The sequence below is a fragment of the Brassica napus genome, chromosome C4 (assembly GCF_020379485.1).
Source record: "Brassica napus cultivar Da-Ae chromosome C4, Da-Ae, whole genome shotgun sequence".
NCBI classification, from domain to species: Eukaryota; Viridiplantae; Streptophyta; class Magnoliopsida; order Brassicales; family Brassicaceae; genus Brassica; species Brassica napus.
Window position 1 is genome coordinate 31,684,319 of NC_063447.1, and position 15,391 is coordinate 31,699,709.

The 15,391-nt window shown below is 39.8% G+C and overlaps 1 protein-coding gene across 1 annotated transcript; it reads left to right on the forward strand.

Moving 5' to 3' along the window:
• Positions 1-8,641: 8,641 nt before the first annotated feature.
• Positions 8,642-14,116, forward strand: LOC125586007. The gene is made up of 2 exons (XM_048755770.1): positions 8,642-10,507; positions 13,619-14,116. Exons 1-2 carry the CDS (start codon positions 8,642-8,644, stop codon positions 14,114-14,116), a joined length of 2,364 nt encoding a protein of 787 aa, XP_048611727.1.
• The last annotated feature ends 1,275 nt before the right edge of the window (positions 14,117-15,391 follow it).

Here is a 15,391-nt window from a genome sequence, read left to right on the forward strand (position 1 = left end):
AGGGTTTAAAATCAGGTTTAGGATTTAAGGGTTCAAATAGCTTTTCTTAGCATTAGAAAAATTCTATTATATGTCTTTGATAGCACTACTGAAGCCGTTTACATAATGTCTCTAGCGCTTAAGTTTAATTTCCCGCTAAGTATTGGCGGAATAAGTAATTTTATCTTCCCGCTCACTTAATTTTCAAAATAGCATTAATTAAGTGGTATTTTAGGTTTTACTCTAACATAGCGTTTATCTAACGCTATTATATAATAAGGAAATTCTTAAATCATCTACGATAGCAGTTCAGTAAAACGTGTTATAACAATATGCTATCAATGTAGACTTTTTTGTAGTGAAAGCAAGACTAGAAATCAGCTCTATGAATGGCCGGTTTCACTTCCTAGAGCAGTGGCCATGATCACTTCATCCAACCCAAAAACATCTCTTTTCTCGTGGCATTCTCGGCTTGGCCACCTTTCTTTATCTATTTTAAACACTATTGTTTCTCAGTTTTCTCTTCCTATCACCTCTTCAAATAAACAATTATCTTGTTCTGAATGCATATTTAATAAAAGCTACCGTTTACCATTCACACATTCTTCTATCTCTTCTTCTCGTCCACTTGAATACATCTTTACAGATGTGTGGTGTTCACCCATAACCTCCATTGACAGATGTGTGGTGTTCACCCATAACCTCCATTGACAACTTCAAATATTATCTTGTTCTTGTTGATCACTACACAAAATACACTTGGATATATCCCTTACGCCAAAAATCACAAGTTAAAGAAGTGTTGATTGCTTACAAGTCTCTCATTGAAAAGAAGTTCAACTTGTCTATTCGAACTCTCTTCTCAGATAATGGAGGCGAGTATGTTGCACTACGGGGCATTTCCCATCTAACATCTCCACCTCATACGCCTCAGCACAATGGTGTGTCTGAGCGAAAGCACCGCCATATTGTGGAGACTAGTCTGACCTTGTTGTCTACTGCGTCTATGCCTAAAACCTTTTGGACGTATGCATTCACAGCTGCGGTCTATCTAATCAACCGACTGCCATCGCCAACAATCTCGATGCAATCTCCATACTATAAGCTCTTCGGAGACAAACCAAATTATGAGAAGCTAAAGGTGTTTGGCTGTTTGTGTTTCCCATGGTTAAGACCATACAACACGAACAAGCTGCAAGATTGCTCGAAGAGATGTGCATTCCTAGGCTATTCTCCAACGCAAAGTGCTTACTATTGTATTGACATTGAAACAAGTCGCATCTATACATATCGACATGTTCAGTTTAATGAGACAGAGTTTCCTTTCATAACAGAGACTCAGAAACAAACACCTACACCTACTGCTTCAACGTCAATGGAACCTCCAATCTCCTTCATACCTATATCAAGAATGGGATCCCCGGGCATGAACTTTCACTCAAAACCTCGGGTATTGCCTTCTGAATCTCTTAACTCACTCACTTCTTCAACCTCTGAGACCATTGCTCATTCTCAAAATGAGTCAACACCAATGACAGCCTCACCCAACTTACAATGAGTCCACTGCTCCACAACAAAATGAGTCTCAACCTCAAGACTCAGCCACAACATACAGAAACACAAACCACCACCCTTCCTACCGTGCCTAATAACCCCACTGAACCAGAGATTCCAAACACAGAACCACAACAAAATGTCCACAAAATGCAAACTTGTGCTAAAACTAAAATATCAAAACCCATCCAGAAACTAACGCTTACAGTTGCAGGTACCAAAATTCTTAACAAAGAGCCGACAACAATAAAACAAGCACTCCAAGATGATAAGTGGAGAGGTGCAGCAATTGCTGAATTTGATGCTCACATAGTCAACCACACGTGGGACTTAGAACCACCGCAAGAAGGGCAGAATGTAATCAGCTGCAGATGGCTCTTCACAACTAAATACCTTGCAAATGGTCGTGAAGAACGTCCCAAAGGTCGTCTAGTTGCAAAAGGCTACACACAGCAGTACGGTGTTGATTACTCGGAGACCTTTAGCCCTGTCATTAAATCAACTACAATCCGTCTGATTATTGAGATTGCAGTGACAAAGTCGTGGCCGATAAAACAACTAGACATCAACAATGCTTTATTACAAGGAGATCTTACTGAGCTTGTCTATATGATGCAACCGCCTGGCTTCGTGGATAAAGACAAACCAAATCATGTATGTCGTCTGCGCAAGCCAATTTACGGTCTCGAACAGCACCTCGCTCATGGTACTTGTCACTCAAGCAACATCTACTTCAGCCTGGTTTTCAAATAACACCACAATATATATAAGAATTATCAAAATAACTTTAAATATGTTTTTAATTTTCAAAATTTTATTATATTAATTTGTAATCAGTTATCTAATATAACATATAAACCTAATAGTATTAGTATAAAAATTTGTTTTTAACTATCTGATAAATTATATATAAAATAATTGTTTTATATCCTTTGAATTATGAGTTGCTTGAGTTAGAACGAACCACTTGGAAAGAAAAAAAAATCAGCAAAGATGGTTGGACCAGTAAAACTAGTGGTTAACACTGAAGGTCTTGCGAGACCAAGAGAGTCATGCGCCGAACAGAGTAGGCTAGAACATTGATGCACATGAAATATGATCCCTGATGAAATGATTGTTGCTGAAGAAGCTGTGAATGCTGGAGCTGTTTGTTGGAGAACACTCGGAGACTACAACAAGTCCGATAACTTGTCTGCGATTTGACCTCATGCATTCCAAAGGAATGACTTTGAGCTGAAACTTGCATACTACACTCTTTTGGGTCAAAATAATTTCATGGTCTTCCTCATAAGAAACATATGGACCACATTGAGAAGTTTGAAGACTTAGCGTCGAGCATTAAGCTGAATGGTATCTCTGAATACTATATTTACTGCAAACTGTGCTCATACTCTCTTTTTTCTGGATGCAGCTTATTGGCTCAAACACTTACGGCCAGGATCTTTGACTTCCGGGAGGATACTAAGAAAGCTTTCCTCAACAATGTAATTAATGACGCAAGGTCTCAAGGTCCTACTGAAGCATTCAAAACTTCTTGGGATCATAGCCTACAAGAGAGATTCCACACCATGGTTTTAATGAAGTTCCGTTGTTGGGTATTTTCTTTAGAGGCATAAATTGAAGGTACCATATGGCACTGGATGCTAGAAGTGAAAGAAAATTCAATACCATAATTTTAAAAGAAGCTAAAAGGCTTATTGAGAACTTGGAACTTAGCAATAATACCAAAAATGCAGATCTTGACTGAAGAGATTAGCTAAAAACATAGATGGAGATCAAATTACTAAGGTGAAAGCTAAGCTAAACCTTTTTGTGAGCAAGAAGCTATTTCATTTTTCTGCAGAGATTGAGACCTTTGATCCATATGAAGAGTCCGAACAAAATGATGTTAACTTTGTCAATGGAACTTTCTTTAAGAAGCATAGATTAGGTTATACTCAGGAGCCTAATTTTCAGAAACCAATTTCAGAGAAACAACACATTCAAAAGGAATCATGGTTCCTCTGATCGATACCCCCTCGATGAGACTCCACCTTAAATACTTAAATGACGTCAATGATGGTGAATTTGGATGTCTCTTATGGGTTGTGGGGAGAAATAGTTAAGTTGCTACACTAAGATCGAATACATGAAAGTACCTTCTAAGGCTTGTACTAATTGATGTGGCTTGCAACAGGTAATGGTGAAATGATGTTCTAAAAGATATGTGAGTTCATACATTTTCAAACATCTTTCACAAGTTAAATTTTCTACTTTGCTTGAGGGTAAGCAAAAGCTAAGTCTGGGAGAGTTGATATATCATGGTTTTTATGGGGTTTTGACCATAATATAAATCATGTTTTAAAGTCTTTTATGTAGGCATCGATTTTTTTTTATGGGTCATTGTAGGTTTATGTACGTTTTGGATAAGATTAGAGATCCTGGGAAAATTTGAAGCATGAGGAGATTGCATATAAAAAGACCCAAGTTAGATTCGATCTATGGACCTGGTGTCGAACAACACCACCCATTGGTGTCGGTCGACACCCATCGAGACCAAGTAATCTCCATGAGCTTTTAATGAAGTTTCAAGAACTGAATAGTGACCCAAAAGATTATATTATTTGCAAACAAGTCTTTGGGGTGTTTTAAACCTATATATATGAGCCATTGTCTACGCAAAATTTTATTTTATCATCATACTGTTAGGTTGAGAGCTCTTGAGAGACGAGATAATCTTTTTGAGCCCATATTATATCTCTTTTAATCTAATTATGTTTTCGTTGATGATCTGTGTTTCTGCTTCTATCACTGAGTAGATCCACCGTTAGATTTAGAGTTTTCTAGGGTTGACGATGAATTGTTTGGTCGATAGAATTTTAGGGTAATCTTATATTTCTTCATATGTATTGAACTTAATGCTAGATTTAGATTGACAACTTGGAATCTAGATCTTAGGATAATTGGTAGCCACGAGAGTGTTATTGATTCTCTAAATTAATTTTAGATGAGCAAAATACATGTCCGCAAAGAAATTTAGTTTCGAGATTTTTTGAACTTATCAAACTTGTTTTTAATGCTTGTTTGAACTGTTGAATTTGCAAAGATAGTTAATTGATTAGAACATGGTGATTTGAGTTATAGAACAATTCGTAATTAAGGTCCGAACAATATGTCTGGTGTGTGATTCTAAATTACATGTGAATGTCCCTAAGTTTAGCGCATTTTCTAATCATTTACAACTGTTTATAATTTAATATTTGGATGTAAGAGTTAATTAAGATGAATGGTAATCAGAACGGTGACATCTTCAAACTCTCTCAGGCACTAGTTTCTAGCTCGGTCTTTATCCACTAGTTACTTCCCCCACAGTTTTACTTTACCACCCGGTTTTAACCTTTTATAGTAAAAACCACTTCCCACCTTCCTTGCTTTTTCAAATTCCATTCCCTTTTAGGGAGTATCCTTTGGTCCATAGCTTTCTCTGTTTCTTTACCCCCCGGGTTCTTTCCCCAACCCGGGTCGGAGGGACCGCCGTCGTAGGCCAGGCACCCTCCTCCACCGCACCATGGCTCGCAGCGATAGCCCCCCTGGGCGTGTTCACCACCTGCACCAACCGTTGGTAGTTTTTCCTCTGTTACTATCTCCCATCCAGTGAAGCTACTGTAATTTAAGGCAATTTAAGGCAACCAACTACCCTGCTGCTCGTAGTACCGAAGTTAAAGCCATCACTACAAACAGATCGAGCTATATTAACTCCTCCTTACTTTGGGTTGTCATAACCTTTTAGCATCTTTCTGCCTCGTGTATTCTTGTCCAAAATGTCTCACCGGTTTTCACGAGCTGACAAAGGGAAAGGAAAGGCAGCACTGGAACCACCGGCCAAGCGACCGCCGGTCCACATTCCCGCTACTGATAATAACGCCCTCATTGCTGCGAATAAGCTAACCCTCATAGGGAGAGCTACTAACCCTGTTCTCCAACGCACGCGAGCTGTTGTGGATTTTCTGCCTCAGGTCTGAAACTTGGAAGGCAGAGTGGAGGGCAGAGATCTAGGACCTGAAAAGTTCCAGATGCGCTTTCAGTCTGAGGAAGAAATGGAGCGAGTTCTTACAAAAGGTCCTTACCACTACAAGAAGTGGATGTTACTACTCCAAAGATGGGAGCTTGTAGTCTCGGAAACCTTTCCGTCTTTGATATCCTTCAGGTAACCAGTTAGGGCATATGCCTGATAAAGTTGTTGAGGAAGCCAAGATAAGAGTGGAGATGAATGGGTTGGAACCTCTGGTTATGGGCCTGGAGATACAACTCCCCTCAGATGAGATTCTCCCAGTGAAATTTGAGTATATTAAGCTAGAAAAGCATTGCTTCATGTGTTTCTCCTTATTCCATGAAGAAGTGAACTGCCCGCTAAGGTCCAGGCACGACGCCCCTGCTAGAGACCGTAAGTTAGGCATCACCCAACGTCTGGCTCTACAACGTATTGAAGCTGATAAAAGATGACATGACGACCGCAGAGGGTATCAGCGACCCTCCGTTGACTCTCGTCCTCCTTATGACAGAAGAGATGAAAGGAACTCTCGTCGCACTTACTCTGATCATAGAGATTTGCACACCCGCTCAAAAGGAGGTTTCTCTCCCTATCGCCGTGCAGCTGCACCTGTTTCCCCTTGCTATAGACCCTCTGGCTCCGGGGGAACTAAGGCACCAGAGGACAAAGACTCCCGAGTCTTATCCAGTGGTGTTGTTATACGCCATCAAGACATTCCTGTGGATGATGCTTCTCGCCCTTCAGCAAATGCAGGCGTCCTCAATCGACTCTCTAGTTCTCAAATCTCGCATACCCCCTCCCCACACAACCTTCGTGAGAGGTTGGAATATCCAAATGATGTTGGCTCCACAGGAGGGACCTCTAATCCGAGTTCAAGGGAGAGACAGCTATCGATTGGGCGCACAACAGAACCTGACATACGTGAACTTATCTCTCCCCGAGCAGTCTCCAGTCTGGACTCTGGCCGTCTCCGAGAAGTTGAAATTCAATATGATGGTGTGGAAAACAAACACCTCAGCCCTGTGTTTACCAATTCCAGTGCTCTCCCACCTCGTATTCCTGCTGCCCTGCGTCTCAGTGATGGACAGAGAGATGAAGCTGGACCAAGCTCCATGCGGCCTACTGTCATACCACCGCTCTCAAAAGCGGCTGGGAAGAGAAAGGTTCCTAGAGTAACAACGAAAATAGCTGTTCGAAGCCCAATGCAAGCTCTCAACCTAAGGAAGTCGGCTGTGGTGCGCTCAGCTAATCCACCAAAGAAAAAGCTATGCGTCGAGAAGGAATCTTTACCTTGTGATAAGGCCGGTACTAGCTCCAAATCAAGAAGCTCCACCGGAAGGGGATGGTCGGATTTTCGGCCTCCTCCTCCTCCTCTTCCTTAGTATTGTTGAGTTGGAATTGTCAAGGCTTGGGAAACACCTTGACAATTCGTCGTCTGAAGGAGTTGTATCGCACCAAGTCCCTGGACATACTGTTTCTCATGGAAACAAAGAATGATGATGACTTTATCAAGAAGAAGACCAGCAGTTTCCATTACCCTAATTACTTCTCTGTTCCACCGGTTGGGGCTAGCGGTGGCTTGGCCTTACTGTGGAAACATAGCGTTAATATCAAGATCCTGGAATCACTTCCCAATCTGATCGATGCAGAGGTTTCCTTCAAAGGTTTGGAGTCTTTCATTTCCTTTGTGTACGGTGCCCTATGGTGGAGAACCGATTGGCCTTCTGGACTAAACTCTCTCAGACCGGTTTGGATTGGGATTCCTCATGGCTTCTTACTGGCGATTTCAATGAAATCCTTGACAATTCAGAAAAAGTAGGCGGGCCAGCGAGATGGGAAGGCTCTTTTACAGCATTCCGATCATTTGTATCGCAAAATGGGCTCTGGCACTTACGACATTCAGGGAATCAACTGTCGTGGAGGGGTAACCGCTACTCCCACTTTATACGATCTCGCTTGGATCGCTCTATGGTCAACTGCTCCTGGAGTGAGCAATACCCGATGGGAAGAAGCTCCTACTTGCGCTTCGAAGGCTCTGACCATCGGCCGCTGATTACTTATTTCAATGCCAATTACCGCAAGAAGCGGGGAATCTTCCGATTCAATAGGACACTAACTGAGAAGCCCGAGATGGAGGAGATGATTAATTCTGCATGGAACTACTCTCCTATAGCTTCGGCTATGGCTAGGCTGGATTCATGTCGCCGAAGTATAATCAAATGGGCCAAGGAGCAAAACGCCAAGAGCAACATGATCATCAATCAAGCACAAACCGACCTAGAGCATGCTCTCTCAGCGGCCACTCCTGATTCCGTACTTATAGAATCTCTTACATTCACTCTGCGGACTGCTTATCGGGAGGAGGAGCAGTTTTGGCAACAAAAAAGTAGAATCCAATGGTTGAAGAATGGTGATCGGAACACTGGCTTTTTTCACGCCATTACCCGTCAGCGAAGACTTCTGAACTCTCTCTCTGTGATAGAAGACAAAGAAGGCATGACAGTTTACGAAGAACCTCAGATTGCTGCTGTCATCTCTGATTACTTTAAGGAGATCTTCACATCCAGTGCAAATACTGATTTCACGACAATCTCCAGCATTCTCTCCAGTAAGGTGGCGGACGAGATGAATGCTATGTTGACTGCTATACCGAGTGATTCGGAGATAAAGCTAGCGGTAATGTCCATCAATGGTGGTAAAGCACCTGGCCCGGATGGCTTCTCGGCAAAGTTCTATCATTCCTATTGGCATATTATCGGGAAAGATGTGACCCGCGAGGTGCGCCAGTTCTTTGTCTCTGATTATCTCCAGTCGCAGCAAAATGAAACCCATATCCGCCTTATTCCCAAGGTCACAGGACCGCGATCTGTATCGGACTACCGCCCCATTGCTTTGTGTAACACACATTACAAGATCATTGCCGAGGTTATATCACGGCGCCTGAAACCGCTTCTACCTACTTTGATCTCTCCATCACCGCCTGCGTTCGTTGCTGGTCGAGCCATTGGAGATAATGTGCTGATTACACATGAAATCCTCCATTATTAGCGGACTTCGGAAGCGAAAAAGTACTGTTCCATGGCCGTAAAGACAGATATGAGCAAGGCGTATGATCGACTTGAGTGGGGCTTTATCGAGGCTGTCCTTACAAATATGGGATTTGCTATCAAGTGGATCACATGGGTAATGAGGTGCATTGACTCTGTCTTTTATGCCTTCCTGATTAATGGTTCCCCACAAGGCTCGGTTAAACCCTCTCGTGGAATACGACAAGGTGATCCTCTCTCTCCGTACGTCTTCATCTTATGTACGGAAGTACTTTCTGCCCTTTTCGATAAAGCCATGCTGGATGGCTCTCTGGCGGGGGTTCGAGTGTCTTGCCACAGCCCTTCGGTCAACCATCTCTTGTTCGCGGACGATACGATGTTCTTTTGCAAATCAAACCCGACCAGCGTAACCACTCTAGGCTCCATTCTGAGACAATATGAAGAACTCTCGGGTCAGCGGATCAACCTCCTTAAATCTTCTATTACCTTCTCGGCGAAAACCCCTCCGGAGGTTAAGCAGCGGGTTAATTGTACCCTGTCCATTGAGGCGGAAGGAGGCGTAGGAAAATATCCCGGTCTTCCCGAGCACTTTGGTAGGAAAAAGAGGGATATTTTTGCCTCTATCGTTGACCGCATTCGCCAAAAGGCCTTCAGCTGGACCTCTAGGTTTCTATCGGGGGCAGGGAAACAGGTTCTTCTCGAGGCCGTGCTGTCCGCTATGCCCTGTTATGCCATATCCTGTTTCAAAATACCCATCTCCTTGTGCAAACAAATCCAGTCCATCCTTACTCGCTTTTGGTGGGATGCAAACCCGGAGAAGAGGAAGATGTGTTGGGTAGCTTGGGACACTCTAACCCAACCTAAGTATGCTGGCGGCCTTGGTTTTCGAGATATTGAAACCTTTAATGACTCCCTTATTGGAAAAATCGGTTGGCGACTCATCTCAAATCCGGAGTCGTTGTTGGCTCGTGTGCTGTTGGGTAAATATGCTTGGAAGTCATCTTTTATGGACTGCTCTGTTCCGTCGGCTGCTTCTCATGGGTGGAGAAGCATTATAGTGGGGAGGGAGCTTCTCAGAAAGGGTCTGAGCTGGACAGTTGGGAATGGTGAAGATATACGAGTGTGGCAGGACCCGTGGATTAGCTGCGATACATCCACCACCCCTTTCGGTCCTCCCACCCTTATGTCAATCGACCTACGTGTCAGTGACTTACTCTGCCCTCTCTCGAATGATTGGGACTTGGAAAAAGTCAGAGCTGTGCTACCGCATTACGAAGATGAAATACGAAGCTTGATCACTAGTTCAGCCCCATCTCGGGATCGCCTCGCTTGGCTACCTGATAAGTCAGGACTCTATACTACTCGATCAGGTTATAGGGTTGGGATGAACCTCTTGAGAAGCCCTGAGATGCAAACCCCTCCTCAAGACCCCGCCACCCATTCCCCCTTCGACTGGCTAAAGAACATCTGGAACATTCACACTGCTCCTAAGATCAAGGACTTCCTATGGAGAGTGGCTAGGAAAGCCATTCCAGTCAGCGAGAATCTAGCTAGTAGAGGTATCACTCCATTCTTTTGCAAGTCATGCGGTGGGATAGAAGATGATCTTCATGTATTCATCCACTGCCCTATCGCCGCTCAGGTATGGGAGCTAGTTCCGATGGTCTCTATACCATCTCCACTAGCTCCATCAATCAAGACTCTTATATCTGAAGCTTTGCAACTTATTAACCATCCCCCGTCTGGTGTCGCTATACCATTATGGCATTGGGTCCTATGGAGCCTTTGGAAGGCCCGCAATAAGCGATGCTTTGAGGACCGTACCTACTCAGCTACAGAGATTGTCTCCAAGGCCGTCTCTAATGCACGGGAATGGCAAGACACTACAAGAAAACACGTTTGTTGCAAGGGAAAAAACTGTCGCAATTCTCTTGCAAATCGCGCTTTGCAAGGAAATTGCGAGGAAAACATATTCCTCGCAAATCCATTCTCGCAAATTTGCGACGGAAGATGTTTCCTCGCAAATTTGCGACGGAAAATGTATCCTCGCAAATTTGCGATGGAAAATGATTTCTCGCAAATTTGCGATAGATTTAGAAAACGCAGTTTCCTTGCAATTTCTTGAAAAATATTTTTTAAAAAAATTATGAAATTGAAAAATAAAATAGATATATAGCATATATATAACTAACAAATAATTTCACTCTTACCGAAAAATATATTAATTGTATATATATGTGAATATGTGTACATAAGAGAATATATTATGAATATTATAAATTTACAAATACATATTCCTATATATTAAACCGGTTTACAACTTTTTTTTAATTTCTTTTTTTGTTGGCACCTCACACCTACCTGTTTACAACTTAACCTAATTTTAAAAAAAAAAAAAAAAGGAAAAAAAAACTAAAAAAAAAAAAAGACGCCGGTCGATGTCCTTCCCATGTTTCTATCCTTGCTTCTTCTTCATCACCGGCAAGAGTCACGAACGACGGCGAAAACTACAGATTTCAGGGACTTGGTCAGAGGCGGTGAGTGAGGAAAGGCGGGAGAATTCGGTGAAGAAGATCGAGCTTCAGATTTGGGAGGCGTTCACGAATTTGGCAGTACATCAAAGGAGGAGATCTGGATTCGTACATGAGGAAGGGAGGCGTGGAAAAGAAGATGAACGGTTAAAGGCTCGTGAAGGATGAGAGATAAGAAGAAATTGTAGACTAGATTATGAGATGCTAAGGAAATAAAGAAGAAGAATTGCAGATGAGGAAGAGTTAAGCAAGAAGAAGTGTTAAGGAGGAGACTACGGGACGTGAAAGGAGGAGAGAAGAAGATTAAAAAAAAGCATCTGGACCATTGATTCAAAATTAATCAATGGACACAGATTACAATCCTTGCATTTAGATATTCCACCAATGAGGAGGAGAGGCGGAGATTGAAACGAAACAACATCTGAACCATTGATTCAAGTTTAATCAATGGTCATAGATTGCATCTATGCATTGACCAATGAGAGTTTTACTTTTAAAAAATTTAAAACATTTTAGTTAATGGTAGATAATTTAGTGGATGTGTTTGATTATATTTTGGCTTTATAAACTAGTTTATTAATATGTTTAACATTTTCCAAATTTTAGTTTACGTATTTGAGTTATATAAGTTATAAGGGTTTGCTGTTAATTACTTGTAATAACAAATCAAGTGTTATTGATTCGGTTCAAAACAAATAATTAGCGTGAAAAATATGTTTAACATTTTCAGGAAATTTAGTTGATGTATATGAGTTATATAAGTTATAAGGGTTTGATTAGGTCTGGGCGTTCGGGTACCCGTTGGCGTTCGGATCGGATTTTTCGGATTTTGATTCTTTTTTATAACACCTCATATGTCCCATTCTAGTAAATTTGCAAGTACGGGTCGGGTTCGGATATAACACATCGGATTTGGGTCGGTTTTGTATCACATCATAGAACCCATAAAGTAATCATATATCATTCGGATTCGGATTATATCGGATCGGTTCGGATATACCTGAAATAAAATTTAAAATTTAAAAGTAAAACAAAAGAAATATATATTTATTTATATATATATATATATATATATAATTAAGTATTTAAGGCAGTTATTTAAATTTTAAATACTTATTGTTAGATAACATATCAAAATAAATATGAAATTGAATATTTGAAGTATATATTCATGTTTCATATAATTATATTGTATATTATTTTGGACATTCAGATCGGTTTCTTCAGATTTTTTTTTCGGATTTTTCAGTTTTTTTTTCGGTTTTTCGAGTTTGGATAATAACATTTCGGGTTCGGATATGTTATGTACCACCTTACAAGATCCATTCGGATATTTTTTACATTTCGAACCGGATACGGATAGGGTTTTTCGGTTCGGGTACGGTTCGGATTTCGGGTTACGGATATTATGCCCAGGCCTAGGTTTGATGTTAATTACTTGCAATAACAAATCAAGTGTTGGAAATTAAGTTCATAACTATAATTAATTAAATTTCTTAAGATATTTTTTGACATACATTTTAGACACTAAATGATTCAATATAAAATGTGTTATCTGACACAAAAATCCTTGATGAAACCCAAACCGTTCAAGTATGGAAACATGGATTTGCAAGAAAACTGTAACGAGTCTCTCGCAAATCTCTTGCAAATTTGCAATGGAAATTGTATCCCTCGCATATTTGCAAGGGATTTGCGAGGGATCCATTGCAAATCCTTCGGTAATTTGCGAGCTTTTAGATTCTCTCGCAGATTTGCAAGGGAATTTGCGAGGGTTCCCATGCAAATTCCTTGCAATTCATATGTCAGTGACTTTAGGGTTTAGTTTGGGGTTTTAGTATTTTGTTTGGTGGAATAATATATATTTTGTATTTGTTTTCTGAAAAAATATAATTAACAAGAAAATTTGTTTCAATTTTTTTTTAGAAATTTGACATGTATTTATTGTATAAATTATAGAGTTTTGATGTTTAGTACTACTTAATATTAGTTTAAGTGTCAGGAAACACGTATCCCGTGAATATTTAGTTGACTGATATTTGATTAAGTCTCCAAAATATTTATCGATGTGCTTGTTAAACACTAAATATTTTATTTATTAACTTTATTTGATTTTGTGAAAGAAATGTGATAAAATGTAAATATCATGCTTGTTCTTTGCAAATCCATTGCAAATTTGCGAAAGAGTTGTGAGGAAAAAAGATAGATAGACAAAATTCTTGCAAATCCGTTGCAAATTTGCAAGAGAAAAGTGTTCTTGCAAATTTGCAAGGGATTTGCGAGAAATCTGTAACTTCCCTCGCAAATCTCTCGCAAATTTGCGATGAAAATTTTCCCTCGCAAATTTGCAAGACATTTGCGAGGGTTTTAATTTTTTCTTGCTATTCCGTCACAAACGTGTTGCAAATTTGCATGGAAATTTTTCTCTCGCAAATTTCCCTCGCAACAGACGTGTTTTTTTGTAGTGAGACTCGCAGACTCACTTTGCTGAAGATATCTCGCTAGCTCACAACCGCCTCGCACCTCACCCACCTTTACGTGTTAATACGTCTGGTCCTACTTGTCATGTTGATGCAGCATGGGATGCCCGCTCTGGTATGTGCGGGCTGGGAGGCCTCTTCTCTGGCTCTCCCACCCTGACTCGTCTCCCCCGGATCTCCGCCAGTCGGAGCCTTGTATCATCTGCGTTAATGGCTGAGGCCCTCGCAATTCGTCTGGCAGTTATGACTGTGGCTTTCTCGAACATTAAAACCCTTGTGATCATGTCTGATTCTCTTACTCTCATCAAGATGCTGAAACAGAAGGAATCAAGGCCGGCTCTGTATGGGATTTTGTTCGATATCTATCATTTTAGCACCTACTTGGATGTAATCTCCTTTCTTTTTATTCCTCACTTGCAAAACTCTGAAGCTGATTCAGTTGCTAAGTTGGCTCTTGCCAGCTCTGTTGTATCAGTCTCCTCTAATGGAGCGTAAAACCTTTATTATGAATGAAGTACTCTTTGATCAAAAAAGGATGTAAGAGTTAATTGAGATAAAAGTGACGTATGTAGCACGCCATATATTCAAAAGGCGGTAAGACGGATGTTACAAAATTTTATACAAACACTTAATTATTATATATACAAGGTTTACAATGTTTGATCTTTGATTTCTTTATCATAATTTGTTTTATTTGATATATAAATTTCAACAGATTTTTAAGCCTATTTTTGGAAGCTTTAAATGATACTAATTCTGTGTATCAACATGCAACAAAAAAGAAGGTTTTAAATCTAAAGTAAGTATTGTTAAAACAGATTATATCTCCACGTTTCAAACTTCCACTTCACAAGTAAAATCTTCTTCATGCATTCCTCGATGTCCTCATAGCATGGTAGTTGGTCTTGAATTCATGAAAGACATGATAAAATTTCTCTGCATTAAAAAATGTGAAACCACATATTTACAAAGACAAAGATATATTTCATTGACATATTATGTATTGTGAAATTTGTCTAATAATATGGTATAAAATATAAAATGAACATCCATGTGCTGAATTTGTGCTTAATCAATCACTAACAACCAAACATATGCGAGGAACAAAGGGAAAACCTAAACAATCAGTCAAATTTAAATTGGGGAGAGAAAAATACCAATTAAATTTCTAGTTTCAAACATAACTGTATCATCTACATTTTGAATTCTGGCTTAATATATGACTAACAAATGAACATAGGTGAAAAGAAAGGAAAACGCTAAACAATTGAAGGAATTAAATTTAGGGAAACAAATCACAACTAGTTTATAGTTTATAGCGGAATAATAATTTCTCCAATCAAAAATATTAGGTATGTAAGTGACTGAAAAGTTTCAATTATGTAGACATTTATTTGGCATTAAATTTGAAAATGACATCTCACTTATAAGAATAAAACTATTTAGAAATGTGCTATTTTTTTGTAACAGAAAACAGAGAATTGAAGCTAAATTGAACTACAAGTATAAAATTCAAACACAAATTAAAACTAAATTTCTGATTTTTAAATTGTCTACTAGTATTCACTACAATGGTCAATTTATATCTTCTAATGTTATTATGTTGATTCTCAAGACTTTATAAGAAACATCTATAACTAATAGTTGTAAAAATCAAAAAGTTGTTTTCCATTATAATCATCCAAACTAATGGGGGGGCATATTCAATCTATACTGAAGTTATTTGATTTTTAATTAAGTTTTAGATGATTTATATGAATTAGAGAGTTT